General features: G+C 46.9%; 1 protein-coding gene across 6 annotated transcripts in view; it reads right to left on the reverse strand.

The window, feature by feature from the left end:
* HCN3 (hyperpolarization activated cyclic nucleotide gated potassium channel 3) overlaps nucleotides 1-25,080 on the reverse strand; it is a 32,798-nt gene extending 7,718 nt beyond the window's left edge. Inside the window, exons 1-5 of one of the 6 annotated variants that reach the window (XM_075261485.1) lie at nucleotides 23,893-25,079; nucleotides 23,821-23,844; nucleotides 21,981-23,700; nucleotides 13,574-14,003; nucleotides 13,241-13,402 (exon numbers count right to left, since the gene is read on the reverse strand). In XM_075261485.1, coding sequence (XP_075117586.1) covers nucleotides 13,241-13,402; nucleotides 13,574-14,003; nucleotides 21,981-23,700; nucleotides 23,821-23,844; nucleotides 23,893-24,760 — 3,204 coding nt within the window. In that variant the 5' untranslated portion in view covers nucleotides 24,761-25,079. Of the gene's footprint in view, nucleotides 1-13,240; nucleotides 13,403-13,573; nucleotides 14,004-21,980; nucleotides 23,725-23,820 lie in introns of all 6 variants that reach the window. The other 5 variants (XM_075261484.1, XM_075261483.1, XM_075261488.1 and 2 more) reach the window with 5 other exon arrangements.
* Between the last annotated feature and the right edge of the window lie 220 nt (nucleotides 25,081-25,300).

Raw genomic sequence — 25,300 nt, forward strand, 5'->3', positions numbered from 1 at the left:
ACCAGGAGGCCCAAAATACTTCTGATGTATAATGTCACCAAGGAGGCCAGGAGAAAGAATGGGATGCCACCAGGAGGCCAAAAATACTTCTGGTTCATGATGTCACCATGAAGGTCGAGAGAAAGCATGGGATTCCACCAGGAGGCCCAAAATACTTCTGGCGTATGATGTCACCAAGAAGGCTGGGAGAAAACATGGGAAGCCACCAGGAGGCCCAAAATATTTCTGGTGTATGATGTCACCAAGGAGGCTGGGAGAAAGCATAGGATTCCACCAGGAGGCCCAAAATACTTCTGATGTATGATGTCACCAAGGAGGCTGGGAGAAAGCATGGAATGGCACCAGTAGGCCCAAAATATTTCTGGTGTATGATGTCACCAAGGAGGCTAGGAGAAAGCATGGGAAGCCACCAGGAGGCCCAAAATAAGTGAGTAAAAGGGAATATAAATGCTTTTTTATCATTTACACCTCCCCTGGGCCTCCACCCCAGAGTACTATAATGTCACTTTCACTTTGATGCAACGTCAGCTTTACAGTGCCTTGTAAAACTCTTCACACCCAGACAAAATATCAGATAAATGTGAGGTGGAAGGAAAATGATAGAAGGTTATCACATAGTAATCCAATAAACATCTGACAAGTGATGTGCAAAAGTCTTCAGCCCCCTGTACCAACACTTTGTGGCTACAATCCCATCTACAAGTGGTTTGGGCTCGGTCTTTGAACATCTAGAGATGAGATTTCGGCCCCTCCTTTACAGTCAGATTGGATGGAGCGTCTGTGATCAGTAATTTCCATGGGATTTAGGTCTGGACTGTGCCTGGAATATTCTGTGATCTAAACCAGTCACTGGGGCTCGGGCCGGAGGTTTCGGGTCATTGCTGGAATCTCCTTCTCAGTCTCATGTTTTCTTCCAGAATTGCCCTGTATTTAGCTCCATCTTCCCATCACCTCTGAGCTCCTGTCCCTGCTCCTCTGACCAGGGCTCCTCGGGAAGAGATGTTCTTACATACTGACCCTGCTTTACACTTCTCCACAACTTTATCTCTTGCTATCTGGTGAGTTCCTTGGTCTTCATGATGCTGTTTGTTCACTAGTGATCTCTAATAAACCACGGAGGCCCTCACAGAACAGGTGTGTGTATATATATATACTGAGACTACATTAAACACAGCCGGACTAATCTATAAACTCATTCGATGACTTTTGAAGACAATTGTGTGCACTGGATTGTATTTAGGGGGATCAGAGTACAGGGGGGAGAAGAGTCTTCACATCACACTTTTCAGATTTTTATTAGATTACGGTGCAATAAATCATTTTCCTTCCACTTCACAATTATCTCATACATCTTGTTGTAGTCCTAGGAGCCCTGACAGTGTCATACACTATGTATTATATATACACTCACCGGCCACTTTATTAGGTACACCTGTCCAACTGCTCGTTAACACTTAATTTCTAATCAGCCAATCACATGGCGGCAACTCAGTGCATTTAGGCATGTAGACATGGTCAAGACAATGTCCTTCAGTTCCAACCGAGCATCAGTATGGGGGGGAAGAAAGGTGATTTGAGTGCCTTTGAACGTGGCATGGTTGTTGGTGCCAGAAGGGCTGGTCTGAGTATTTCAGAAACTGCTGATCTACTGGGATTTTCACGCACAACCATCTCTAGGGTTTACAGAGAATGGTCCGAAAAAGAAAAAACATCCAGTGAGCGGCAGTTCTGTGGGGGGCGGAAATGCGTTGTTGATGCCAGAGGTCAGAGGAGAATGGCCAGACTGGTTCCAGCTGATAGAAAGGCAACAGTGACTCAAATAGCCACCCGTTACAGCCAAGGTAGCCAGAAGAGCATCTCTGAACGCCGCACAGTACGTCCAACTTTGAGGCTACAGATGGGCTACAGCAGCAGAAGACCACACCGGGTGCCACTCCTTTCAGCTAAGAACAGGAAACTGAGGCTACAATTTGCACAAGCTCATCGAAATTGGACAATTGAAGATTGGAAAAACGTTGCCTGGTCTGATGAGTCTGGATTTCTGCTGCGACATTCGGATGGTAGGGTCAGAATTTGGCGTCAACAACATGAAAGCATGGATCCATCCTGCCTTGTATCGGTAACGGTTCAGGCTGGTGGTGGTGGTGTCATGGTGTGGGGAATATTTTCTTGGCACTCTTTGGGCCCCTTGGTCATACACTGTGTATTATAGATATATATAGTCCTAGGAGCCCTGACAGTGTCATACACTATGTATTATAGATATATATAGTCCTAGGAGTCCTGACAGTGTCATACACTGTGTATTATAGATATATATAGTCCTAGGAGTCCTGACAGTGTCATACACTATGTATTATAGATATATATAGTCCTAGGAGCCCTGACAGTGTCATACACTGTGTGTTATAGATATATATAGTCCTAGGAATCCTGACAGTGTCATACACTGTGTATTATAGATATATATAGTCCTAGGAGTCCTGACAGTGTCATACACTGTGTATTATAGATATATATAGTCCTAGGAGCCCTGACAGTGTCATACACTATGTATTATAGATATATAGTCCTAGGAGCCCTGACAGTGTCATACACTATGTATTATAGATATATATAGTCCTAGGAGTCCTGACAGTGTCATACACTATGTATTATAGATATATATAGTCCTAGGAGTCCTGACAGTGTCATACACTATGTATTATAGATATATATAGTCCTAGGAGCCCTGTCAGTGTCATACACTATGTATTCTAGATATATATAGTCCTAGGAGCCCTGACAGTGTCATACACTATGTATTATAGATATATATATAGTCCTAGGAGTCCTGACAGTGTCATACACTATGTATTATAGATATATATAGTCCTAGGAGCCCTGACAGTGTCATACACTATGTATTATAGATATATATAGTCCTAGGAGCCCTGACAGTGTCATACACTATGTATTATACATATATATATATAGTCCTAGGAGCCCTGACAGTGTCATACACTATGTATTATAGATATATATAGTCCTAGGAGCCCTGACAGTGTCATACACTATGTATTATAGATATATATAGTCCTAGGAGCCCTGACAGTGTCATACACTATGTATTATAAATATATATAGTCCTAGGAGCCCTGACAGTGTCATACACTATGTATTATAGATATATATAGTCCTAGGAGCCCTGACAGTGTCATACACTATGTATTATAGATATATATAGTCCTAGGAGCCCTGACAGTGTCATACACTATGTATTATAGATATATATAGTCCTAGGAGCCCTGACAGTGTCATACACTATGTATTATATATATATATATATATATATATATATATATATAGTCCTAGGAGTCCTGACAGTGTCATACACTATGTATTATAGATATATATAGTCCTAGGAGCCCTGACAGTGTCATACACTATGTATTATAGATATATATAGTCCTAGGAGCCCTGACAGTGTCATACACTATGTATTATACATATATATATATAGTCCTAGGAGCCCTGACAGTGTCATACACTATGTATTATAGATATATATAGTCCTAGGAGCCCTGACAGTGTCATACACTATGTATTATAGATATATATAGTCCTAGGAGCCCTGACAGTGTCATACACTATGTATTATAGATATATATAGTCCTAGGAGCCCTGACAGTGTCATACACTATGTATTATAGATATATATAGTCCTAGGAGCCCTGACAGTGTCATACACTATGTATTATAGATATATATAGTCCTAGGAGCCCTGACAGTGTCATACACTATGTATTATAGATATATATAGTCCTAGGAGCCCTGACAGTGTCATACACTATGTATTATAGATATATATAGTCCTAGGAGCCCTGACAGTGTCATACACTATGTATTATAGATATATATAGTCCTAGGAGTCCTGACAGTGTCATACACTATGTATTATAGATATATATAGTCCTAGGAGCCCTGACAGTGTCATACACTATGTATATAGATATATATAGTCCTAGGAGTCCTGACAGTGTCATACACTATGTATTATAGATATATATGATTTACCCCTGGTAGTAACATGTGACAGGGTGCAGGATGGGAGGAGGGGTAATAAGATTTTCACCTTCTGCCTCTTGTACATAGAGCCTTAATGTACTGGGCAGTGAGCTGGGACCTGTGATATATGACATGCATTAGGCATGCACTGCTATGTGATACAGACATGTAACATGCTATCTGCTGCCGGGCACTCTCCGTATGACACATGCAGCCATGACATAGGCAGTCTCCCACAGCTGGGGATTGGAGGACATGCAGCGGCCATGCTCGGGCACACATTACACTTGCAGTTAGAGAAGAGATATCCATACCTACATGAAAATTAATGGAAAAAAACCTCAGGGCAGCTGAAAAACGCATCCATTAATTGTCTACAGGTAAATGGCGTGTGCAGCACACGGATCTTAAGTGTACATGGTGTGTTCTGCCTTTACAGGCCATAGCATGGAATAACACGTCATAATAAGAGTGCTGGTGGGTTATACACGGCGTCCTACCGACTCCTAGGAGTGGGCAGGACTATTGGGCTCCTCGGGGGCGGTCTCTGACAACTACCTCTGTCTGCGCAATGATGCTATGTGCTACATGTAGGACCGTCTATCATAGGGTGGATTGTAGAGACGGACTGCACAGCAGCGGGCGGACACGCCATAGACATGATCTGCTGAGGAGTCTCAGCTGGAGAAGGATAACACGGAAGGAGATAACAACCTCCTTGGAGACACCACATCATCATGTCAGAGATTCCAAATACAGGAACCTGTCACATGACCAGCCAGGGACCCGACCTGTGACAACCTCTCTACAAGGGCCCCAACTCCATGTCCCAGAAACATGTATAGATACAGGGGAATAGGGGATATATAGATACAGGGGATTATACAGGGAATAGGAGGAGGATGCCCCGGAACATATATAGATACAGGGGATTATACAGGGAATAGGAGGCGGATGGCCCGGAACATATATAGATACAGGGGATTATACAGGGAATAGGAGGAGGATGGCCCGGAACATATATAGATACAGGGGATTATACAGGGAATAGGAGGAGGATGGCCCGGGACATATATAGATACAGGGGATTATACAGGGAATAGGAGGAGGATGGCCCGGAACATATATAGATACAGGGGATTATACAGGGAATAGGAGGAGGATGGCCCGGGACATATATAGATACAGGAGATTATACAGGGAATAGGAGGAGGATGGCCCGGAACATATATAGATACAGGAGATTATACAGGGAATAGGAGGAGGATGGCCCGGAACATATATAGATACAGGGGATTATACAGGGAATAGGAGGAGGATGGCCCGAAACATGTATAGATACAGGGGATTATACAGGGAATAGGAGGAGGATGGCCCGGAACATATATAGATACAGGGGATTATACAGGGAATAGGAGAATGGCCCGGAACATATATAGATACAGGGGATTATACAGGGAATAGGAGGAGGATGCCCCGGAACATATATAGATACAGGGGATTATACAGGGAATAGGAGGAGGATGCCCCGGAACATATATAGATACAGGGGATTATACAGGGAATAGGAGGAGGATGGCCCGGAACATATATAGATACAGGGGAATAGGGGATATATAGATACAGGGGATTATACAGGGAATAGGAGGAGGATGGCCCGGAACATATATAGATACAGGGGATTATACAGGGAATAGGAGGAGGATGGCCCGGAACATATATAGATACAGGAGATTATACAGGGAATAGGAGGAGGATGGCCCGGAACATATATAGATACAGGGGATTATACAGGGAATAGGAGGAGGATGGCCCGGAACATATATAGATACAGGGGATTATACAGGGAATAGGAGGAGGATGGCCCGGAACATATATAGATACAGGGGATTATACAGGGAATAGGAGGAGGATGGCCCGGAACATATATAGATACAGGGGATTATACAGGGAATAGGAGGAGGATGGCCCGGAACATATATAGATACAGGGGATTATACAGGGAATAGGAGGAGGATGGCCCGGAACATATATAGATACAGGGGATTATACAGGGAATAGGAGGAGGATGGCCCGGAACATATATAGATACAGGGGATTATACAGGGAATAGGAGGAGGATGGCCCGGAACATATATAGATACAGGGGATTATACAGGGAATAGGAGGAGGATGGCCCGGAACATATATAGATACAGGAGATTATACAGGGAATAGGAGGAGGATGGCCCGGAACATATATAGATACAGGGGATTATACAGGGAATAGGAGGAGGATGGCCCGGAACATATATAGATACAGGGGATTATACAGGGAATAGGAGGAGGATGGCCCGGAACATATATAGATACAGGGGATTATACAGGGAATAGGAGGAGGATGGCCCGAAACATGTATAGATACAGGGGATTATACAGGGAATAGGAGGAGGATGGCCCGGAACATATATAGATACAGGGGATTATACAGGGAATAGGAGGAGGATGGCCCGGAACATATATAGATACAGGGGATTATACAGGGAATAGGAGGAGGATGGCCCGGAACATATATAGATACAGGAGATTATACAGGGAATAGGAGAATGGCCCGGAACATGTATAGATACAGGGGATTATACAGGGAATAGGAGGAGGATGGCCCGGAACATGTATAGATACAGGGGATTATACAGGGAATAGGAGGAGGATGGCCCGGAACATATATAGATACAGGGGATTATACAGGGAATAGGAGGAGGATGGCCCGGAACATATATAGATACAGGAGATTATACAGGGAATAGGAGGAGGATGGCCCGGAACATATATAGATACAGGGGATTATACAGGGAATAGGAGGAGGATGGCCCGGAACATATATAGATACAGGGGATTATACAGGGAATAGGAGGAGGATGGCCCGGGACATATATAGATACAAGGGATTATACAGGGAATAGGAGGAGGATGGCCCGGAACATATATAGATACAGGAGATTATACAGGGAATAGGAGGAGGATGGCCCGGAACATGTATAGATACAGGAGATTATACAGGGAATAGGAGGAGGATGGCCCGGGACATATATAGATACAGGGGATTATACAGGGAATAGGAGGAGGATGGCCCGGAACATATATAGATACAGGGGATTATACAGGGAATAGGAGGAGGATGGCCCGGAACATATATAGATACAGGGGATTATACAGGGAATAGGAGGGGGATGGCCCGGAACATATATAGATACAGGGGATTATACAGGGAATAGGAGGAGGATGGCCCGGAACATATATAGATACAGGGGAATAGGGGATATATAGATACAGGGGATTATACAGGGAATAGGAGGAGGATGGCCCGGAACATGTATAGATACAGGAGATTATACAAGGAATAGGAGGAGGATGGCCCGGGACATATATAGATACAGGGGATTATACAGGGAATAGGAGGAGGATGCCCCGGAACATGTATAGATACAGGGGATTATACAGGGAATAGGAGGAGGATGGCCCGGAACATATATAGATACAGGGGATTATACAGGGAATAGGAGAATGGCCCGGAACATGTATAGATACAGGGGATTAAACAGGGAATAGGAGGAGGATGGCCCGGAACATATATAGATACAGGGGATTATACAGGGAATAGGAGAATGGCCCGGAACATGTATAGATACAGGGGATTATACAGGGAATAGGAGGAGGATGGCCCGGAACATGTATAGATACAGGGGATTATACAGGGAATAGGAGGAGGATGGCCCGGAACATGTATAGATACAGGGGATTATACAGGGAATAGGAGGAGGATGGCCCGGAACATATATAGATACAGGGGATTATACAAGGAATAGGAGGAGGATGGCCCGGAACATGTATAGATACAGGGGATTATACAGGGAATAGGAGGAGGATGGCCCGGGACATATATAGATACTGGGGATTATACAGGGAATAGGAGGAGGATGCCCCGGAACATATATAGATACAGGGGATTATACAGGGAATAGGAGGAGGATGGCCCGGAACATATATAGATACAGGGGATTATACAGGGAATAGGAGGAGGATGGCCCGGAACATATATAGATACAGGGGATTATACAGGGAATAGGAGGAGGATGGCCCGAAACATATATAGATACAGGGGATTATACAGGGAATAGGAGGCGGATGGCCCGGAACATATATAGATACTGGGGATTATACATGGAATAGGAGGAGGATGGCCCGGAACATATATAGATACTGGGGATTATACAGGGAATAGGAGGAGGATGGCCCGGAACATATATAGATACTGGGGATTATACAGGGAATAGGAGGAGGATGGCCCGGAACATGTATAGATACAGGGGATTATACAGGGAATAGGAGGAGGATGGCCCGGAACATATATAGATACAGGGGAATAGGGGATATATACATACAGGGGATTATACAGGGAATAGGAGGAGGATGGCCCGGAACATGTATAGATACAGGAGATTATACAAGGAATAGGAGGAGGATGGCCCGGGACATATATAGATACAGGGGATTATACAGGGAATAGGAGGAGGATGCCCCGGAACATGTATAGATACAGGGGATTATACAGGGAATAGGAGGAGGATGGCCCGGAACATATATAGATACAGGGGATTATACAGGGAATAGGAGAATGGCCCGGAACATGTATAGATACAGGGGATTAAACAGGGAATAGGAGGAGGATGGCCCGGAACATATATAGATACTGGGGATTATACAGGGAATAGGAGGAGGATGGCCCGGAACATATATAGATACAGGGGATTATACAGGGAATAGGAGGAGGATGGCCCGGAACATATATAGATACTGGGGATTATACAGGGAATAGGAGGAGGATGGCCCGGAACATATATAGATACAGGAGATTATACAGGGAATAGGAGAATGGCCCGGAACATATATAGATACAGGAGATTATACAGGGAATAGGAGGAGGATGGCCCGGAACATGTATAGATACAGGGGATTATACAGGGAATAGGAGGAGGATGGCCCGGAACATATATAGATACAGGGGATTATACAGGGAATAGGAGGAGGATGGCCCGGAACATATATAGATACAGGGGATTATACAGGGAATAGGAGAATGGCCCGGAACATATATAGATACAGGGGATTATACAGGGAATAGGAGGAGGATGGCCCGGAACATATATAGATACAGGGGATTATACAGGGAATAGGAGGAGGATGGCCCGGAACATATATAGATACAGGAGATTATACAGGGAATAGGAGGAGGATGGCCCGGGACATATATAGATACAGGGGAATAGGGGATATATAGATACAGGGGATTATACAGGGAATAGGAGGAGGATGGCCCGGAACATGTATAGATACAGGAGATTATACAGGGAATAGGAGGAGGATGGCCCGGGACATATATAGATACTGGGGATTATACAGGGAATAGGAGGAGGATGCCCCGGAACATATATAGATACAGGAGATTATACAGGGAATAGGAGGAGGATGGCCCGGAACATATATAGATACAGGGGATTATACAGGGAATAGGAGGAGGATGCCCCGGAACATGTATAGATACAGGGGATTATACAGGGAATAGGAGGAGGATGGCCCGGAACATATATAGATACAGGGGATTATACAGGGAATAGGAGGAGGATGGCCCGGAACATATATAGATACAGGGGATTATACAGGGAATAGGAGAATGGCCCGGAACATGTATAGATACAGGGGATTATACAGGGAATAGGAGGAGGATGGCCCGGAACATATATAGATACAGGGGATTATACAGGGAATAGGAGGAGGATGGCCCGGAACATATATAGATACAGGGGATTATACAGGGAATAGGAGGAGGATGGCCCGGGACATATATAGATGCAAGGGATTATACAGGGAATAGGAGGAGGATGGCCCGGAACATATATAAATACAGGGGATTATACAGGGAATAGGAGGTGGATGGCCCGGAACATATATAGATACAGGAAATTATACAGGGAATAGGAGGAGGATGGCCCGGAACATATATAGATACAGGAGATTATACAGGGAATAGGAGGAGGATGGCCCGGAACATATATAGATACAGGGGATTATACAGGGAATAGGAGGAGGATGGCCCGGAACATATATAGATACTGGGGATTATACAGGGAATAGGAGGAGGATGGCCCGGAACATATATAGATACAGGAGATTATACAGGGAAGAGGAGGAGGATGGCCCGGAACATATATAGATACAGGAGATTATACAGGGAATAGGAGGAGGATGGCCCGGAACATATATAGATACAGGGGATTATACAGGGAATAGGAGGAGGATGGCCCGGAACATATATAGATACTGGGGATTATACAGGGAATAGGAGGAGGATGGCCCGGAACATATATAGATACAGGGGATTATACAGGGAATAGGAGGAGGATGGCCCGGAACATATATAGATACAGGGGATTATACAGGGAATAGGAGGAGGATGGCCCGGAACATGTATAGATACAGGAGATTATACAGGGAATAGGAGGAGGATGGCCCGGAACATATATAGATACAGGGGATTATACAGGGAATAGGAGAATGGCCCGGAACATGTATAGATACAGGGGAATAGGGGATATATAGATACAGGAGATTATACAGGGAATAGGAGGAGGATGGCCCGGGACATGTATAGATACAGGGGATTATACAGGGAATAGGAGGAGGATGGCCCGGAACATGTATAGATACAGGGAATTATACAGAGAATAGGAGGAGGATGGCCCGGGACATATATAGATACAGGGGATTATACAGAGAATAGGAGGAGGATGGCCCGGAACATGTATAGATACAGGGGATTATACAGGGAATAGGAGGAGGATGGCCCGGAACATATATAGATACAAGGGATTATACAGGGAATAGGAGGAGGATGGCCCGGAACATATATAGATACAGGGGATTATACAGGGAATAGGAGGAGGATGGCCCGGAACATATATAAATACAGGGGATTATACAGGGAATAGGAGGCGGATGGCCCGGAACATATATAGATACAGGGGATTATACAGGGAATAGGAGGAGGATGGCTCAGAACATATATAGATACAGGGGATTATACAGGGAATAGGAGGAGGATGGCCCGGAACATATATAGATACAGGGGATTATACAGGGAATAGGAGGAGGATGGCCCGGAACATATATAAATACAGGGGATTATACAGGGAATAGGAGGCGGATGGCCCGGAACATATATAGATACAGGGGATTATACAGGAAATAGGAGGAGGATGGCCCGGGACATATATAGATGCAAGGGATTATACAGGGAATAGGAGGAGGATGGCCCGGAACATATATAAATACAGGGGATTATACAGGGAATAGGAGGTGGATGGCCCGGAACATATATAGATACAGGAAATTATACAGGGAATAGGAGGAGGATGGCCCGGAACATATATAGATACAGGAGATTATACAGGGAATAGGAGGAGGATGGCCCGGAACATATATAGATACAGGGGATTATACAGGGAATAGGAGGAGGATGGCCCGGAACATATATAGATACTGGGGATTATACAGGGAATAGGAGGAGGATGGCCCGGAACATATATAGATACAGGAGATTATACAGGGAAGAGGAGGAGGATGGCCCGGAACATATATAGATACAGGAGATTATACAGGGAATAGGAGGAGGATGGCCCGGAACATATATAGATACAGGGGATTATACAGGGAATAGGAGGAGGATGGCCCGGAACATATATAGATACTGGGGATTATACAGGGAATAGGAGGAGGATGGCCCGGAACATATATAGATACAGGGGATTATACAGGGAATAGGAGGAGGATGGCCCGGAACATATATAGATACAGGGGATTATACAGGGAATAGGAGGAGGATGGCCCGGAACATGTATAGATACAGGAGATTATACAGGGAATAGGAGGAGGATGGCCCGGAACATATATAGATACAGGGGATTATACAGGGAATAGGAGAATGGCCCGGAACATGTATAGATACAGGGGAATAGGGGATATATAGATACAGGAGATTATACAGGGAATAGGAGGAGGATGGCCCGGGACATGTATAGATACAGGGGATTATACAGGGAATAGGAGGAGGATGGCCCGGAACATGTATAGATACAGGGAATTATACAGAGAATAGGAGGAGGATGGCCCGGGACATATATAGATACAGGGGATTATACAGAGAATAGGAGGAGGATGGCCCAGAACATATATAGATACAGGGGATTATACAGGGAATAGGAGGAGGATGGCCCGAAACATATATAGATACAGGGGATTATACAGGGAATAGGAGGAGGATGGCCCGGAACATATATAGATACAGGGGATTATACAGGGAATAGGAGGAGGATGGCCCGGAACATATATAGATACAGGGGATTATACAGGGAATAGGAGGAGGATGGCCCGGAACATATATAGATACAGGGGATTATACAGGGAATAGGAGGAGGATGGCCCGGAACATATATAGATACAGGGGATTATACAGGGAATAGGAGGAGGATGGCCCGGAACATATATAGATACAGGGGATTATACAGGGAATAGGAGGAGGATGGCCCGGAACATATATAGATACAGGGGATTATACAGGGAATAGGAGGAGGATGGCCCGGAACATATATAGATACAGGGGATTATACAGGGAATAGGAGGAGGATGGCCCGGAACATATATAGATACAGGGGATTATACAGGGAATAGGAGGAGGATGGCCCGGAACATATATAGATACAGGGGATTATACAGGGAATAGGAGGATGTCCCAAGACATTACTGAATATAGGGGATTATACAGGGACTGGCAATCTCCCTGTGTTTTATTTGGGCTTTCTAGGTTCTCATGACAGTCACCAGCCTGAAATGGGGCAGAATCTGTTGAGAACATTTTGTGTTGAAGCAGCTGAGAACATGCGGAGCCAGAGATGTTTCGGAGCGGGCACTCACCCAAGTGAACGCTTACTACAAGTGTTTAGTACTGACGAGAATGAGGGAGAAGAGTCCAAATCATTGCTGTTTACGGCTGGCGCTCATATCTTTCCACTCTCTTGGTGGGGGGAGAGGGGGGGGGGGTACTAACCACTAATACGACAGCATGGGATTGGTAATTAGGAGGAACAGATGGATCACTCACCACCATCTTGTTAATGCTGACCCAACAGTCGTCAGGAAATTCCTGCAGCATCGGGACCAGGAACTGCAGGCAGCCATCCCAGTGACACAGAAGTAACATCATCCCAATGAGATTGAAGATCCGAACCACCGCACTTGCCAAGTCATAGGTCATGTGGAAAATCTGACCAAAAACGGAGAGAGATCCAATTTACAATGCAATAATGACTACTGGGAACTCATCAGGTGGTAAGCATCAGACTCTGCATGTGAATACCGCCATATCCAGCACCTACAGCACGTCCTATGCTAAGGCATACATGTACTACTAGGTGGATATGGGACACGTCCTCACCTCCTCCCACTGATGGATATAACGGATGAGTCGGGAGAGCCGCAGAAGACGCAAAAGGCTAAGAATTTTGGTAAATCTGACAATTCGGAGAGCCCGGGCGGTCTTGTAAACTTCTGTGTCTACATTGGTCTCCAAATCCACAATGAGAAAGATGTAGTCCACCGGGATGGAGGAGATGAAGTCCACCAGAAACCAACTCTTTAAATACTTCATCTTAATAGTGTGTGGATCCAGAATAATCTCTGTGTTATCCTCCACCACAATTCCTGTGCGGAAATTCAGGATCAAGTCGGCCAAAAATAAAGTGTCCGAGAGGACGTTGAAGACAATCCAGGGGGGAGTGTTCTGGTCTTTGAAAAATGTGATTCCCACAGGGAGAATGATCAAGTTTGCCACCATAAGGAGGAGCATGATTAGATCCCAGTAAAACCTGGAGGAAAGGGACAAGGTGGAGAAGAAACGTGGACAATAGTGGGGGAGACAGTGGAGAGGTTGGCAAGAAAAATGTCAATCGAGAGGTGAAAAACAGAAAACGTAAAGAAGGGCCCAGACGTTACAGAGGGGAACATCGACACAACAAGATCACAAGAAAGAAGCCAAGATAAAAAAAAAAAAAAAAAAGATTGTGATTAGCGAAGATTTATGGGAGAAGGAGATGTACAGGACACAGAGGACATTACACCGACAAAGGGAAGAAGAATACAAGACGTGTTAGTATACAAGATATAGGCAGAGAAGAACAAACTCACCACTAGTGATCACCAATGGGCCAATGTCCTGCTATGGAGCCGCACTCCCCTCCGTCTACCGCTATAGTGTTACACACGGGGAGCACAACCTCATATCAGTACACTGACCCATAGACGACACACAAGCAGTACAACACAGTATATAATAAGCGTTAGAACACCTCGTAGTGATGTCAGGTAGTTTGTGCACGATTGTGTACCATTACGTGACACCGAGGAGCTGCGTCTATGCGAGAGCCGAGATCAGCGATAAGACCGATCTCAGTCATTTAACCCGGAATATGCCGTGCTGACTGCCGCTAACAGGGGAAAAGGGGATCCCTTTGTTTCTTCATCAGCACCCCCGCAACATGATCACAGGGTGTCGAAGGTTGTCATGGCAGCCGGGGTCCTCACAAAGGCCTACTAGGAGGTGCCGAGTATCAAATACTCACCCTGTGACATCGGAGAGTGGAACTAGTTTAAATAACAACAAATAGGTTTTTTCCTTAAAAAGTGGTTTTATTTCGTAAAAACAATCCAAGCCATAAAGTTATCACGTTATTTATACCATATAGTTATCTAACTCTGTAAGAAACATAATAAACCACCAAAACTGACAGAAAATAACATCTATTGAATACGTCCCATGTGCCGAAAAAGTTACCAATGGGGTTGAGCCGATCTTGAGATTTCAGGATCCTCATTTCTGCTGAGCAGAACAACAAGTACAACTGATGCAAGGCCTAAGCAATACTAAAAAACGGCCCCCTTTCCAAGAAATGCCACCACAAGGGTTGAGGCGATCTTGAGATTTCAGAATCGATTTTAAAATCCGATTTCAGATCATTTTCCAGCCGATCCCAATCATGGCCGGCGGCCATTTTTGGGAGGCCGTGCTTGTTTGTCAATACAAGAGCCTAGTGCGCCGGCGTCGGAAGTTGGACCGCATCAGTAGACAGAAGAGGCAGAGTTGCTGCTCAAGATGGAGGCGGCTGCGGAGAACTCATTTGCATACCGGTTAAAACCGGCATTTCTACGGAACGGCGGGCTGGAGACCACGTCTAAGGGTAGGAGACGAATAGACTTTCTTAAGGCTATTCCGACGTGGTCATTAGAAAATGTTAGTTTAGTGGTAGAATCCCTTTAAGGTTTTAGGATGGAGCCAATCTCTGATTGCTTATAGTCCCTCCCCCGACCACACGACACTATATATCCTGTACATAAATATGACTGTAATGGAGAGGGGAAAACACTAAAGAAACTTATTTACTGACAGAGATGAAAACCAGAGACCGTATCACATCCAAAAATACTACCATAAAATAGATAGAAACTCAAAGCTCTTCGTGTCAATTGTCTGAATGTCCTACCCCCCCCCCCCCCCACCACCACCACCAATAACCCTCAAAACATGTGTGTACTATCACTGCGAAAGGACAAAACAGCCTGCACTGGTTAATCAGTATCGGCGTCCTGTCCATCCGGTCAATACTCCACAACCACTTCCAGTCATCATCTGGAGTTTGACGTTCAGAAGGCCACTGACTTGTGTAGGGTATGAGGGTCTCTCCATATCTACTGATGAATGGGCCTGGGTTCAGCTTGGTCTGATATAATGTCACTCTAGAATCGTCTGGGCTCGGTGGTCCCTCATAAACATGGGTTACTGTAACATTTGGTAGTACCATAGCCAACCAGAGGGTAAAGCTGACCAGCCAATCCGAGGAGAGGAGAAGGAGGAACAATAGGGATCTATTCATACCATACTGGTCAACTCTCTAGAAACATCCAGGAGGCTTCTACCCAGACAGTTGACCTCCCGGGGTCCAGTTGAATGTCTGACATTACATACGTTGTGGCTACTTTATGTGAGGGGCCTGTCACAAAAAGGGGCGTCCAATAAAAAGGAGGGTGTCTTGGAGCTTTTCACTACACACTTTGCCAGCCAGATCTTTCAGATCCCCATCTCAAAAAGTTGTTGAGTGTAACTTCCACCTGGGCCAGTTCTGATGTGCTCTCCCTATAGTGGTGGACTGTGAACCTTCTTATCTTACCTCGCTTTAGACCCTGGACTGTATTTGTTGGCTGCCATTCTCTTCCCTTCTGGTTTTGACTTTAACCCTTACATTCCCTTGGCTGCAGCAGCCTCTCTATTGCTTTGGTGGACCTGACCTTTGCTCTCTTCCCCATTTACTCCAGTGGTTGGCCTCTACTCTGCAGACACAACTTGCGGGTTCACAGTCCAGGTCCATGAACAGGAGCTAAAGGAGAAAAATCTGCAGTCACTTACAGATAGTGCCTCAAAATCGGCATCAGATACTGCCCACTGAGTATAATGGAAGGCAGGGATGAAAGCAATGAAATAACCACTCTGCTCCATCCTGCCATGGATTCCACGGATGATCCAGCCACAGAAGCCGAGGCATCAGCCACTTCGATAACTCCAGTGCTGGAGAGGTGGAAATGGAAGAGGAGATGATGTATGCCTCAAATTCTTAGTCCATTTCTGTAGTGTGAACATAGTGGCCCTCACCAACTCCGACTGATGAAGACCCATTTAAGACAAGGTGACCACCACAAGATGTCATTCCTGATGGAGCCAGCAGAGCAGGGAACTGTCGAGAAATATCCGATGCAGGTTAGACATCACATGTAGGCCTCACTGGCCAAAAAACACCTACAGCATTCCCATACAGGTGGCGAGCCATCTCTGCGTCCTCCTAGCCATGGGAATGTACACAGGATCTGACCAGATCTTTGCAGAAATGTCATAGATACAACACAGGTACGAGAAACATCTCCAGGAGAGTGATCGAAAGATGAACAATTATCTCTGAAGGAGATTAGCACCAATCCCGGCGGATGACACTAGAAGACAATGTAGTGATCAGCGTCTCCATGCAACCATCCTCTTCCATCACATAATGTATAGCTGTCTGCGGGTTCTCTCGTCACGGGCAGGTATATTCCGTTCCTACAGTATCTAGGGAAGATGGGAAGCCTCTTCTGTGTCTTTAGGTCAGCAGGGACAAGTGGAAAGGAAACAAGTGCGTTACACAAATCTGATTGTGTTGGAGAAGTGGAGAGGATTATCAGGCAGTATCATGCGGTGTGACACAATCACTTTCCCAAGACCCTGATTATACCCCCACATGATGACACTGAGGGGGTTGATTAGGACTCAGCAGGAGGTGGGTCGCTGCTAGCTTTGATGGGCTTAGAGGAGGTCATTAGCGGGAAGGTTGTCCGAGCTTTCACTTGTGGTCGTCTCCTTGGGAGATGAGAAGATTCTCTCAGATGAACAGGCTTTAATCGCATTTGGACTCCTGTGTCCTGGAGCTGCAAATAGACACTGTCGAGGTGTGAAGTCATCGGAAGTGCAGAGTGACATCATTACGATGGGCGGGGCTTTCTGTTCCACATTGATTTATTACTGTGCCATGTCTTTGGTCTTATCTAGATGGAAGAGAGATTCTGGTTTGGCTTTATTCCAAGATTATACCACTAGGTTTCAAGAAGAACAAGCACTGATCTATAGGATGCTACCATCCAGAAGGTGGTGATCGAGCAAGGACTTATTTTCATATTATTGTCCCAGAATTCTTAGCAGTGCCACGATGGTCTAATAAGTCCCCATACACCACAAGGTGGACTGATAAAGACAAGATTTCCTTAAAGAGATAGGCTACCCCGTCTAATCCACATGTCTATAACACAGAGAGACATTGCAGCACCGAGTCAGAAGCAGAATCACGCTCATGGTATAAGAGAGCAGCTCGGCAGCCATTGAAGGTGTATGGGCGTCTACAGCAGTTCAGATGAGGATGGCCTTCAGATTGTTTAGAAGAGAGAGGCCTTTTAACTCATTCCCAATTGATGAATTGCAACAATTACTTTTCTAAGATCATTGCTGATATCTTTCCTCTTTGACATTGTGATAAATCACCTAAATACTCCAGACCAGCAAAATGCCAAACCTTCTGCTTCTATCGAGGTGGTCACACTCAATGAATCAAGGGCATTTCATTACCATCACTTGGCTGTTACTTACCCCCTTGATTCCTATGGTAGCAGTGAGGGTGCTCCTTCATTATGGCCCAGATTTTGGTAAATAATGACCCCGTGGAATTGGTCGTGTAGCTCTTTGCCTCAGGTTAGTTCTACCTAATTTTAAGACCTTCTAAAGACCAGATTTTTTTTTTTTTATTATGTCCTGATAATACTAGAGCGCTGAAAGCGAGTGGACTTAGTTTTTCTCATGGCAGTGTTACAGTTATTATGTCACCCTATGCTTTTATTTGCCTTGGCAGCAGCTGCCTGACACTGGCTGCTGTCACCTAAGATTCCAGTGTCCTTTTCTGTCAGTGTTATCGGGTCGTTTCCACTTGTGTCTTGCTTTATGTCACATATGTATAATAAGCTTGGCATCAGCAGCTCACCCACGTGCCAAGCGTAGCATTCTGAATTACACTGGACCAAAGTATGAAATATGAGATGTGGATTAATCCTTGCACTTGGCCAGATGTCCGATAGGTTACCATGGGCCCCATTGACAATACTTTATCAGTGTTTACTTTCATTGGATGGAATGGTTGCGAATGAACACTCAATAAAACATCATTTCATGCAAAAGTGTCTTTATACGTGGTGAGTGTCAGTGAGGTGATAGCTCACAATCACCAGTCAGCATTGGCCTATGGGATGTATTCAGCATTGCCTACAGTCAGGGGCAGGTATAGGGTGTACAGTGACCACTAATCACCAGACACTGGTCTACAGTCAGGGGCAGGTATAGGGTGTACAGTGACCACTCATCACCAGACACTGGTCTACAGTCAGGGGCAGGTGGAGGATGTGCAGTGACCACTAATCACCAGACACTGGTCTACAGTCAGGGGCAGGTGGAGGATGTGCAGTGACCACTAATCACCAGACATTGGCCTACAGTCAGGGGCAGGTGGAGGATGTGCAGTGACCACTAATCACCAGACATTGGCCTACAGTCAGGGGCAGGTGGAGGATGTGCAGTGACCACTAATCACCAGACACTGGTCTACAGTCAGGGGCAGGTGGAGGATGTGCAGTGACCACTAATCACCAGACATTGGCCTACAGTCAGGGGCAGGTGGAGGATGTGCAGTGACCACTAATCACCAGACACTGGCCTACAGTCAGGGGCAGGTGGAGGATGTGCAGTGACCACTAATCACCAGACACTGGCCTACAGTCAGGGACAGGTGGAGGATGTGCAGTGACCACTAATCACCAGACATTGGCCTACAGTCAGGGGCAGGTGGAGGATGTGCAGTGACCACTAATCACCAGACACTGGCCTACAGTCAGGGGCAGGTGGAGGATGTGCAGTGACCACTAATCACCAGACACTGCTCTACAGTCAGGGACAGGTGGAGGATGTGCAGTGACCACTAATCACCAGACATTGGCCTACAGTCAGGGGCAGGTGGAGGATGTGCAGTGACCACTAATCACCAGACATTGGCCTACAGTCAGGGGCAGGTGGAGGATGTGCAGTGACCACTAATCACCAGACATTGGCCTACAGTCAGGGGCAGGTGGAGGATGTGCAGTGACCACTAATCACCAGACATTGGCCTACAGTCAGGGGCAGGTGGAGGATGTGCAGTGACCACTAATCACCAGACATTGGCCTACAGTCAGGGGCAGGTGGAGGATGTGCAGTGACCACTAATCACCAGACATTGGCCTACAGTCAGGGGCAGGTGGAGGATGTGCAGTGACCACTAATCACCAGACACTGCTCTACAGTCAGGGGCAGGTGGAGGATGTGCAGTGACCACTAATCACCAGACATTGGCCTACAGTCAGGGGCAGGTGGAGGATGTGCAGTGACCACTAATCACCAGACATTGGTCTATAGTTAGAGGCAGGTGGAGGATGTGCAGTGACCACTAATCACCAGACATTGGTCTACAATCAGGGACAGGTGGAGGATGTGCAGTGACCACTAATCACCAGACATTGGTCTATAGTTAGAGGCAGGTGGAGGATGTGCAGTGACCACTAATCACCAGACACTGGCCTACAGTCAGGGACAGGTGGAGGATGTGGAGTGACCACTAATCACCAGACACTGGCCTACAGTCAGGGACAGGTGGAGGATGTGGAGTGACCACTAATCACCAGACATTGGCCTACAATCAGGGACAGGTGGAGGATGTGCAGTGACCACTAATCACCAGACATTGGTCTATAGTTAGAGGCAGGTGGAGGATGTGGAGTCATCAGTGTCTTCCCTGGTCATACACATGTGGTTTCTGCCCATGTTATACCATATCACAACCCCATAAGACAACCTCAGGCCCAGAGATGTCCTTCTGAGCGGACAGCGGCATAGTAACCGTCACTACACAACAACACATGACATATGTGCCAAACCTGTAAGCTACGTCACATGACTATACTGACGCATGTCATCATGTGTGTCAGGCATGTACGTGACATCTGCCTCTTCTCAGGTCACAGATCAAATGGAGTACGTGATAAATGTGCATATATACCGCCTCAAATCACGTGTGGTGTGTAAATCTTATGACACATGCATGTCCTCATAGTATGTGTGATAAATGTGTAGATCACATGTATGTATGTCCTCCTATCATGATTAATAAGTGTATAGATCACATGTATGTATTTCCTCCTATCATGTGTAATAAGTGTGTAGATTATATGATCTATGTATGTCCCTCTATCATATGTAATAAGTGTGTAGATTATATGATCTATGTATGTCCCCCTATCATGTGTAATAAGTGTGTAGATCACATGATGCATGTATGTCCTCCTATCATGTGTAATAAGTGTGTAGATTATATGATCTATGTATGTCCCTCTATCATATGTAATAAGTGTGTAGATTATATGATCTATGTATGTCCCCCTATCATGTGTAATAAGTGTGTAGATCACATGATGCATGTATGTCCTCCTATCATGTGTAATAAGTGTGTAGATTATATGATCTATGTATTTCCTCCTATCATGTGTAATAAGCGTGTAGATTATATGATCTATGTATGTCCCCCTATCATGTGTAATAAGTGTGTAGATCACATGATGCATGTATGTCCTCCTATCATGTGTAATAAGTGTGTAGATCACATGATGCATGTATGTCCTCCTATCATGTGTAATAAGTGTGTAGATTATATGATCTATGTATGTCCTACTATCATGTGCAACAAGTGTGTAGATCACATGTATGTATGTACGTCCTCCTATCATGTGCAAAATGTGTGTAGATCACATGTATGTATGTCCTCATATCATGTGTAATAAGTGTGTAGATCACATGTATGTCCTCCTATCATGTGTAATAAGTGTGTAGATCACATGTATGTATGTATGTTCTCCTATCATGTGTAATAAGTGTGTAGATTATATGATCTATGTATGTGTTGATCATGTTGATGTATGTATGACCCAGAATCACATAGGATAAATGTATACATCCCATGATGCTCATGTGACACATGATGTCAGTATGTTCTGGGATCCCACCGTGTTCCGTAATGGGTCCCTATAAATGAAGAACTTTGTCTTTGACTCCATGCATAGCTACATACATAAACCTTCATCCTGTAATCATGTGATCGGTAAGAGAATCATGGCCGCCTCCTGCTCTACCAAGTACTAACCTGAAATCACTGTAGGGGTGAATGATCCAGAACCCTGCCGATTTAACCCGCTGCTGCTCAATCTCCACCGCCTTGTGACTTCCAAACATGCGCAGAGAGAACTTGTTGACAGCCGGTTGCAGGAGGGCACCAAACTGGCGCTGCATGAAGGTGCCCGGGTCCTCCACTTCAATCTGCTCTGGAGCCTCCGACTTGGGGAGCAATGAACTCACTCCTGGTGCTGAGGACTGACTTAGGCCAGAGCCCGGAGACTGGCTCTGACCAAATGTTGGTGTCTGGTTCAGTCCAGAAGAAGTCTGGCTCAGTCCCGTGACTGATGGCCGGTTTGGACCAGAAGCTTGTGTCTGACTGGTGACAGAAGGCCGACTGGACATGGGGGCCTGGACAGCTCCTGGGGTGTGAGACTGGCTGGGCCCGCTGCTAGGAGCTTGGTTTACTGTAGGGACAGAGGATTGGTTGGACCCTGACACAAGAGGTTGGCTTTGGGCAAGGACACATGTTTGACTGGGTTCACTGGGAGAAGGTTGGCTCGGTAAAGCCAAAGTAGGTCCCTGAAGAGTAGGGTCTGGTGGCTGGATGGAAGTAGGGACTGGAGGTTGGGTGGAAGTAGGGACTGGAGGCTGGGCGGCAACAGGGACCAGAGGATAGGTGGAAGCAGGGACTGGAGGCTTGGCGGAAGCAGGGACCGGAGGCTTGGCGGAAGCAGGGACCGGAGGTTTAGCAGAAACTGGGAGCGGAGGCTGGGTGGAAACTGGGAGCGGAGGCTGGGTGGAAGCAGGGACCGGAGACTGGGTGGAAGCAGGGACCGGAGGTTTGGCAGAAGCTGGGACCGGAGTCTGGGTGGAAGAAGGGAATGGAGGATGAAAGGAAGCTGAGACAGGAGGCTGGGTGGAGGCAGGGATTGCAGGAAAACTATAACCAAGAGGAGGCTGAGTGAAAGCAGGGACTTGTGGTGGGCTATAATAATGGGTTGAAGGCTTGCTAGAACCAGAGACAGGAGGCTGGTTGGGCTCGGCCTGACATGTACCTGTGACAGGAGGCTGGCTGGAGGCTGTTAATAAAGGCAGGATGGGTGCGTGGTTGGGAGGCTGGAGTACCCCTGAGGGGGCCGGCTGACTGGATCTCAATGCAGGTGTCTGGTTTGTTCCCAGACTAGGTTTGCTGGTACTTGTAGTATGACTAGGCTGAGAGGTTCCATTTTGTCTAATAACCTGCAGAGAGGTGGTCCCAGATATCAGTGGTGGTTCTGTGGATGGAGGCTGTGAGGAGGCAGGACATGACAGCAGAGAAGTACCTTGTGCAAGAGATTCTGTGGGTGGTAAGACTGAAGGCTGCACGGATCCTGCGTAAGACGCTTGAGTAGGGTCTAAAGAAAAACTGTGTGCAAGTCCTGACACTGAACACTGCGCAGCTTTTGCCAAGGTAGGTCCGGTAACAGTGGATGGTGGAGCAGCAGATGTCATAGGACCCGGACCAGAAGAACTGACAGAAGATGGAACCAGGGCAGGAGAGGACGCAGGACCTGGGACAGACCCTGGGGCTGGGGAAGGCACAGGACCTGGGATTAGGGTGGATGCAGGACCATGAACAGGGAGCGGCAAAGAACCTGGAGAAGATAGGGTACCAGGAACTGGGGTGGCGAAGGGAGCTGCGGCAAGGGAGGGCATAGGACCTGAGGCAGCAGAGGAGACAGGACCTGAGGCAGGAGAGGGCACAGGAACTGGGGTAGGAGATGGCACAGGACCTGAGGCAGCCGAGGAGACAGCACCTGAGGCAGGGGAGCGCACAGGAACTGGCGCAGAAGAGGGCACAGGACCTGGGGCAGTAGAGGACAACGGACCTGGGGCAGGAGAGGACACAGGACCTGGGGCAGAAGAGGACAATGGACCTAGGGCAGAAGAGGACAACGGACCTGGGGCAGGAGAGGACACAGGACCTGGGGCAGAAGAGGACACAGGACCTGGGGCAGAAGAGGACAACGGGCCTGGGGCAGGAGAGGACACAGGACCTGGGGCAGGAGATGGCACCGGATCTAAGGCAGGAGAGGACACAGGACCTGGGGTAGGAGAGGGCACAGGACCTGAGGCAGGAGAGGGCACAGGACCTGGGGCGGAAGAGGACACAGGACCTGGGGCAGAAGAGGACACAGGACCTGGGGCGGGAGAGGGCACAGGACCTGGGGCGGGAGAGGGCACAGGACCTGAGGTAGGAGAGGACATAGGACCTGGGGTAGGAGAGGGCACAGGACCTGAGGCAGGAGAGGGCACAGGACCTGAGGCAGGAGAGGGCATGGGACCTTGCGTGGTAGATGGCATAGGAGCTGATAATGGTAGCAGAGTTTCTGTGGAAGGTCTGCAGGGTGCAGGGACACTGGAGGTCACGGACTTTGTGCACAGCCTTGACTGTTGATTAGATCCCTGGAAAAGAGCTGGGTTTGGTCCTGAAGAAGAAGTTTGGTCGGGTCCATATGTAGGGATGACGCTGGCTGCCGGAGCACTCAGACACTGTCCTACAGTGGCATATGGAAGAGACAGTCCAACAGCAGCAGCGGTAGGTGGTTTGGGGCTAAGTCCACCAGTAGGAGCGTGGTGGTGGTGGATCTTCTGGCTGGCTCCGGGAGCAGCAGTGTACTGGTCTGTTCCAGGTGCAGGTGGATATGTAGTGGATGATGATCCCGGCACCCCTGTCAGCATAGTGGCGGCTTCTTCTCTAGCCATGCTGGCCTCTCCATCCACCATCATACAGCTGGCTGGGGAGTATTGGCCATTACGAGGCTCCATGCTGCTCAGTAAGACATTCCTTGCCAGGTCCCCATATCGCGATGATCACTTGCAGAGCTCCGGCCTGGTTTCCCTCACAGCCTGGCTCTGCCCTCCACCCTGAGGAGAACCAAATAAGCTCATCATCTCCTTGACATCGTGCACGGGAGCGGAGAGAAGCCGAGCACACACCCAGGTGAGGAGACGAGAGGGAGCACCAGATGGGTCCTAGGTAAGTAACAGAATGAGGGCTCCTGAAAGGAAGGAGGGAGGGGAAAGGAAGGGAGGGAGGAGGAGGAGGAGGCGAGAGGGATAACGGAGGAGGCAGGGATGCTAGCAGACACACAGAGGATGACAACCATGACACGGGGGAGGGAGGGAGGGGGGCTGGAAAATACAAGACACAGGATCCCAAATGTGACCTCTAAGCAGAGCCGGCTATGGACGGGCACATCACCTCCAGCAACCTGCAAGGACAGAGGTGGAGGTGTACAAGCAGATACAGCGCCATCCACTGGCCAACAGGCAGCCACACACAATGTCAGCGTGCGAGGATAATAA

This window comes from Leptodactylus fuscus, unplaced genomic scaffold, assembly GCF_031893055.1.
Source record: "Leptodactylus fuscus isolate aLepFus1 unplaced genomic scaffold, aLepFus1.hap2 HAP2_SCAFFOLD_145, whole genome shotgun sequence".
NCBI lineage: Eukaryota > Metazoa > Chordata > Amphibia > Anura > Leptodactylidae > Leptodactylus > Leptodactylus fuscus.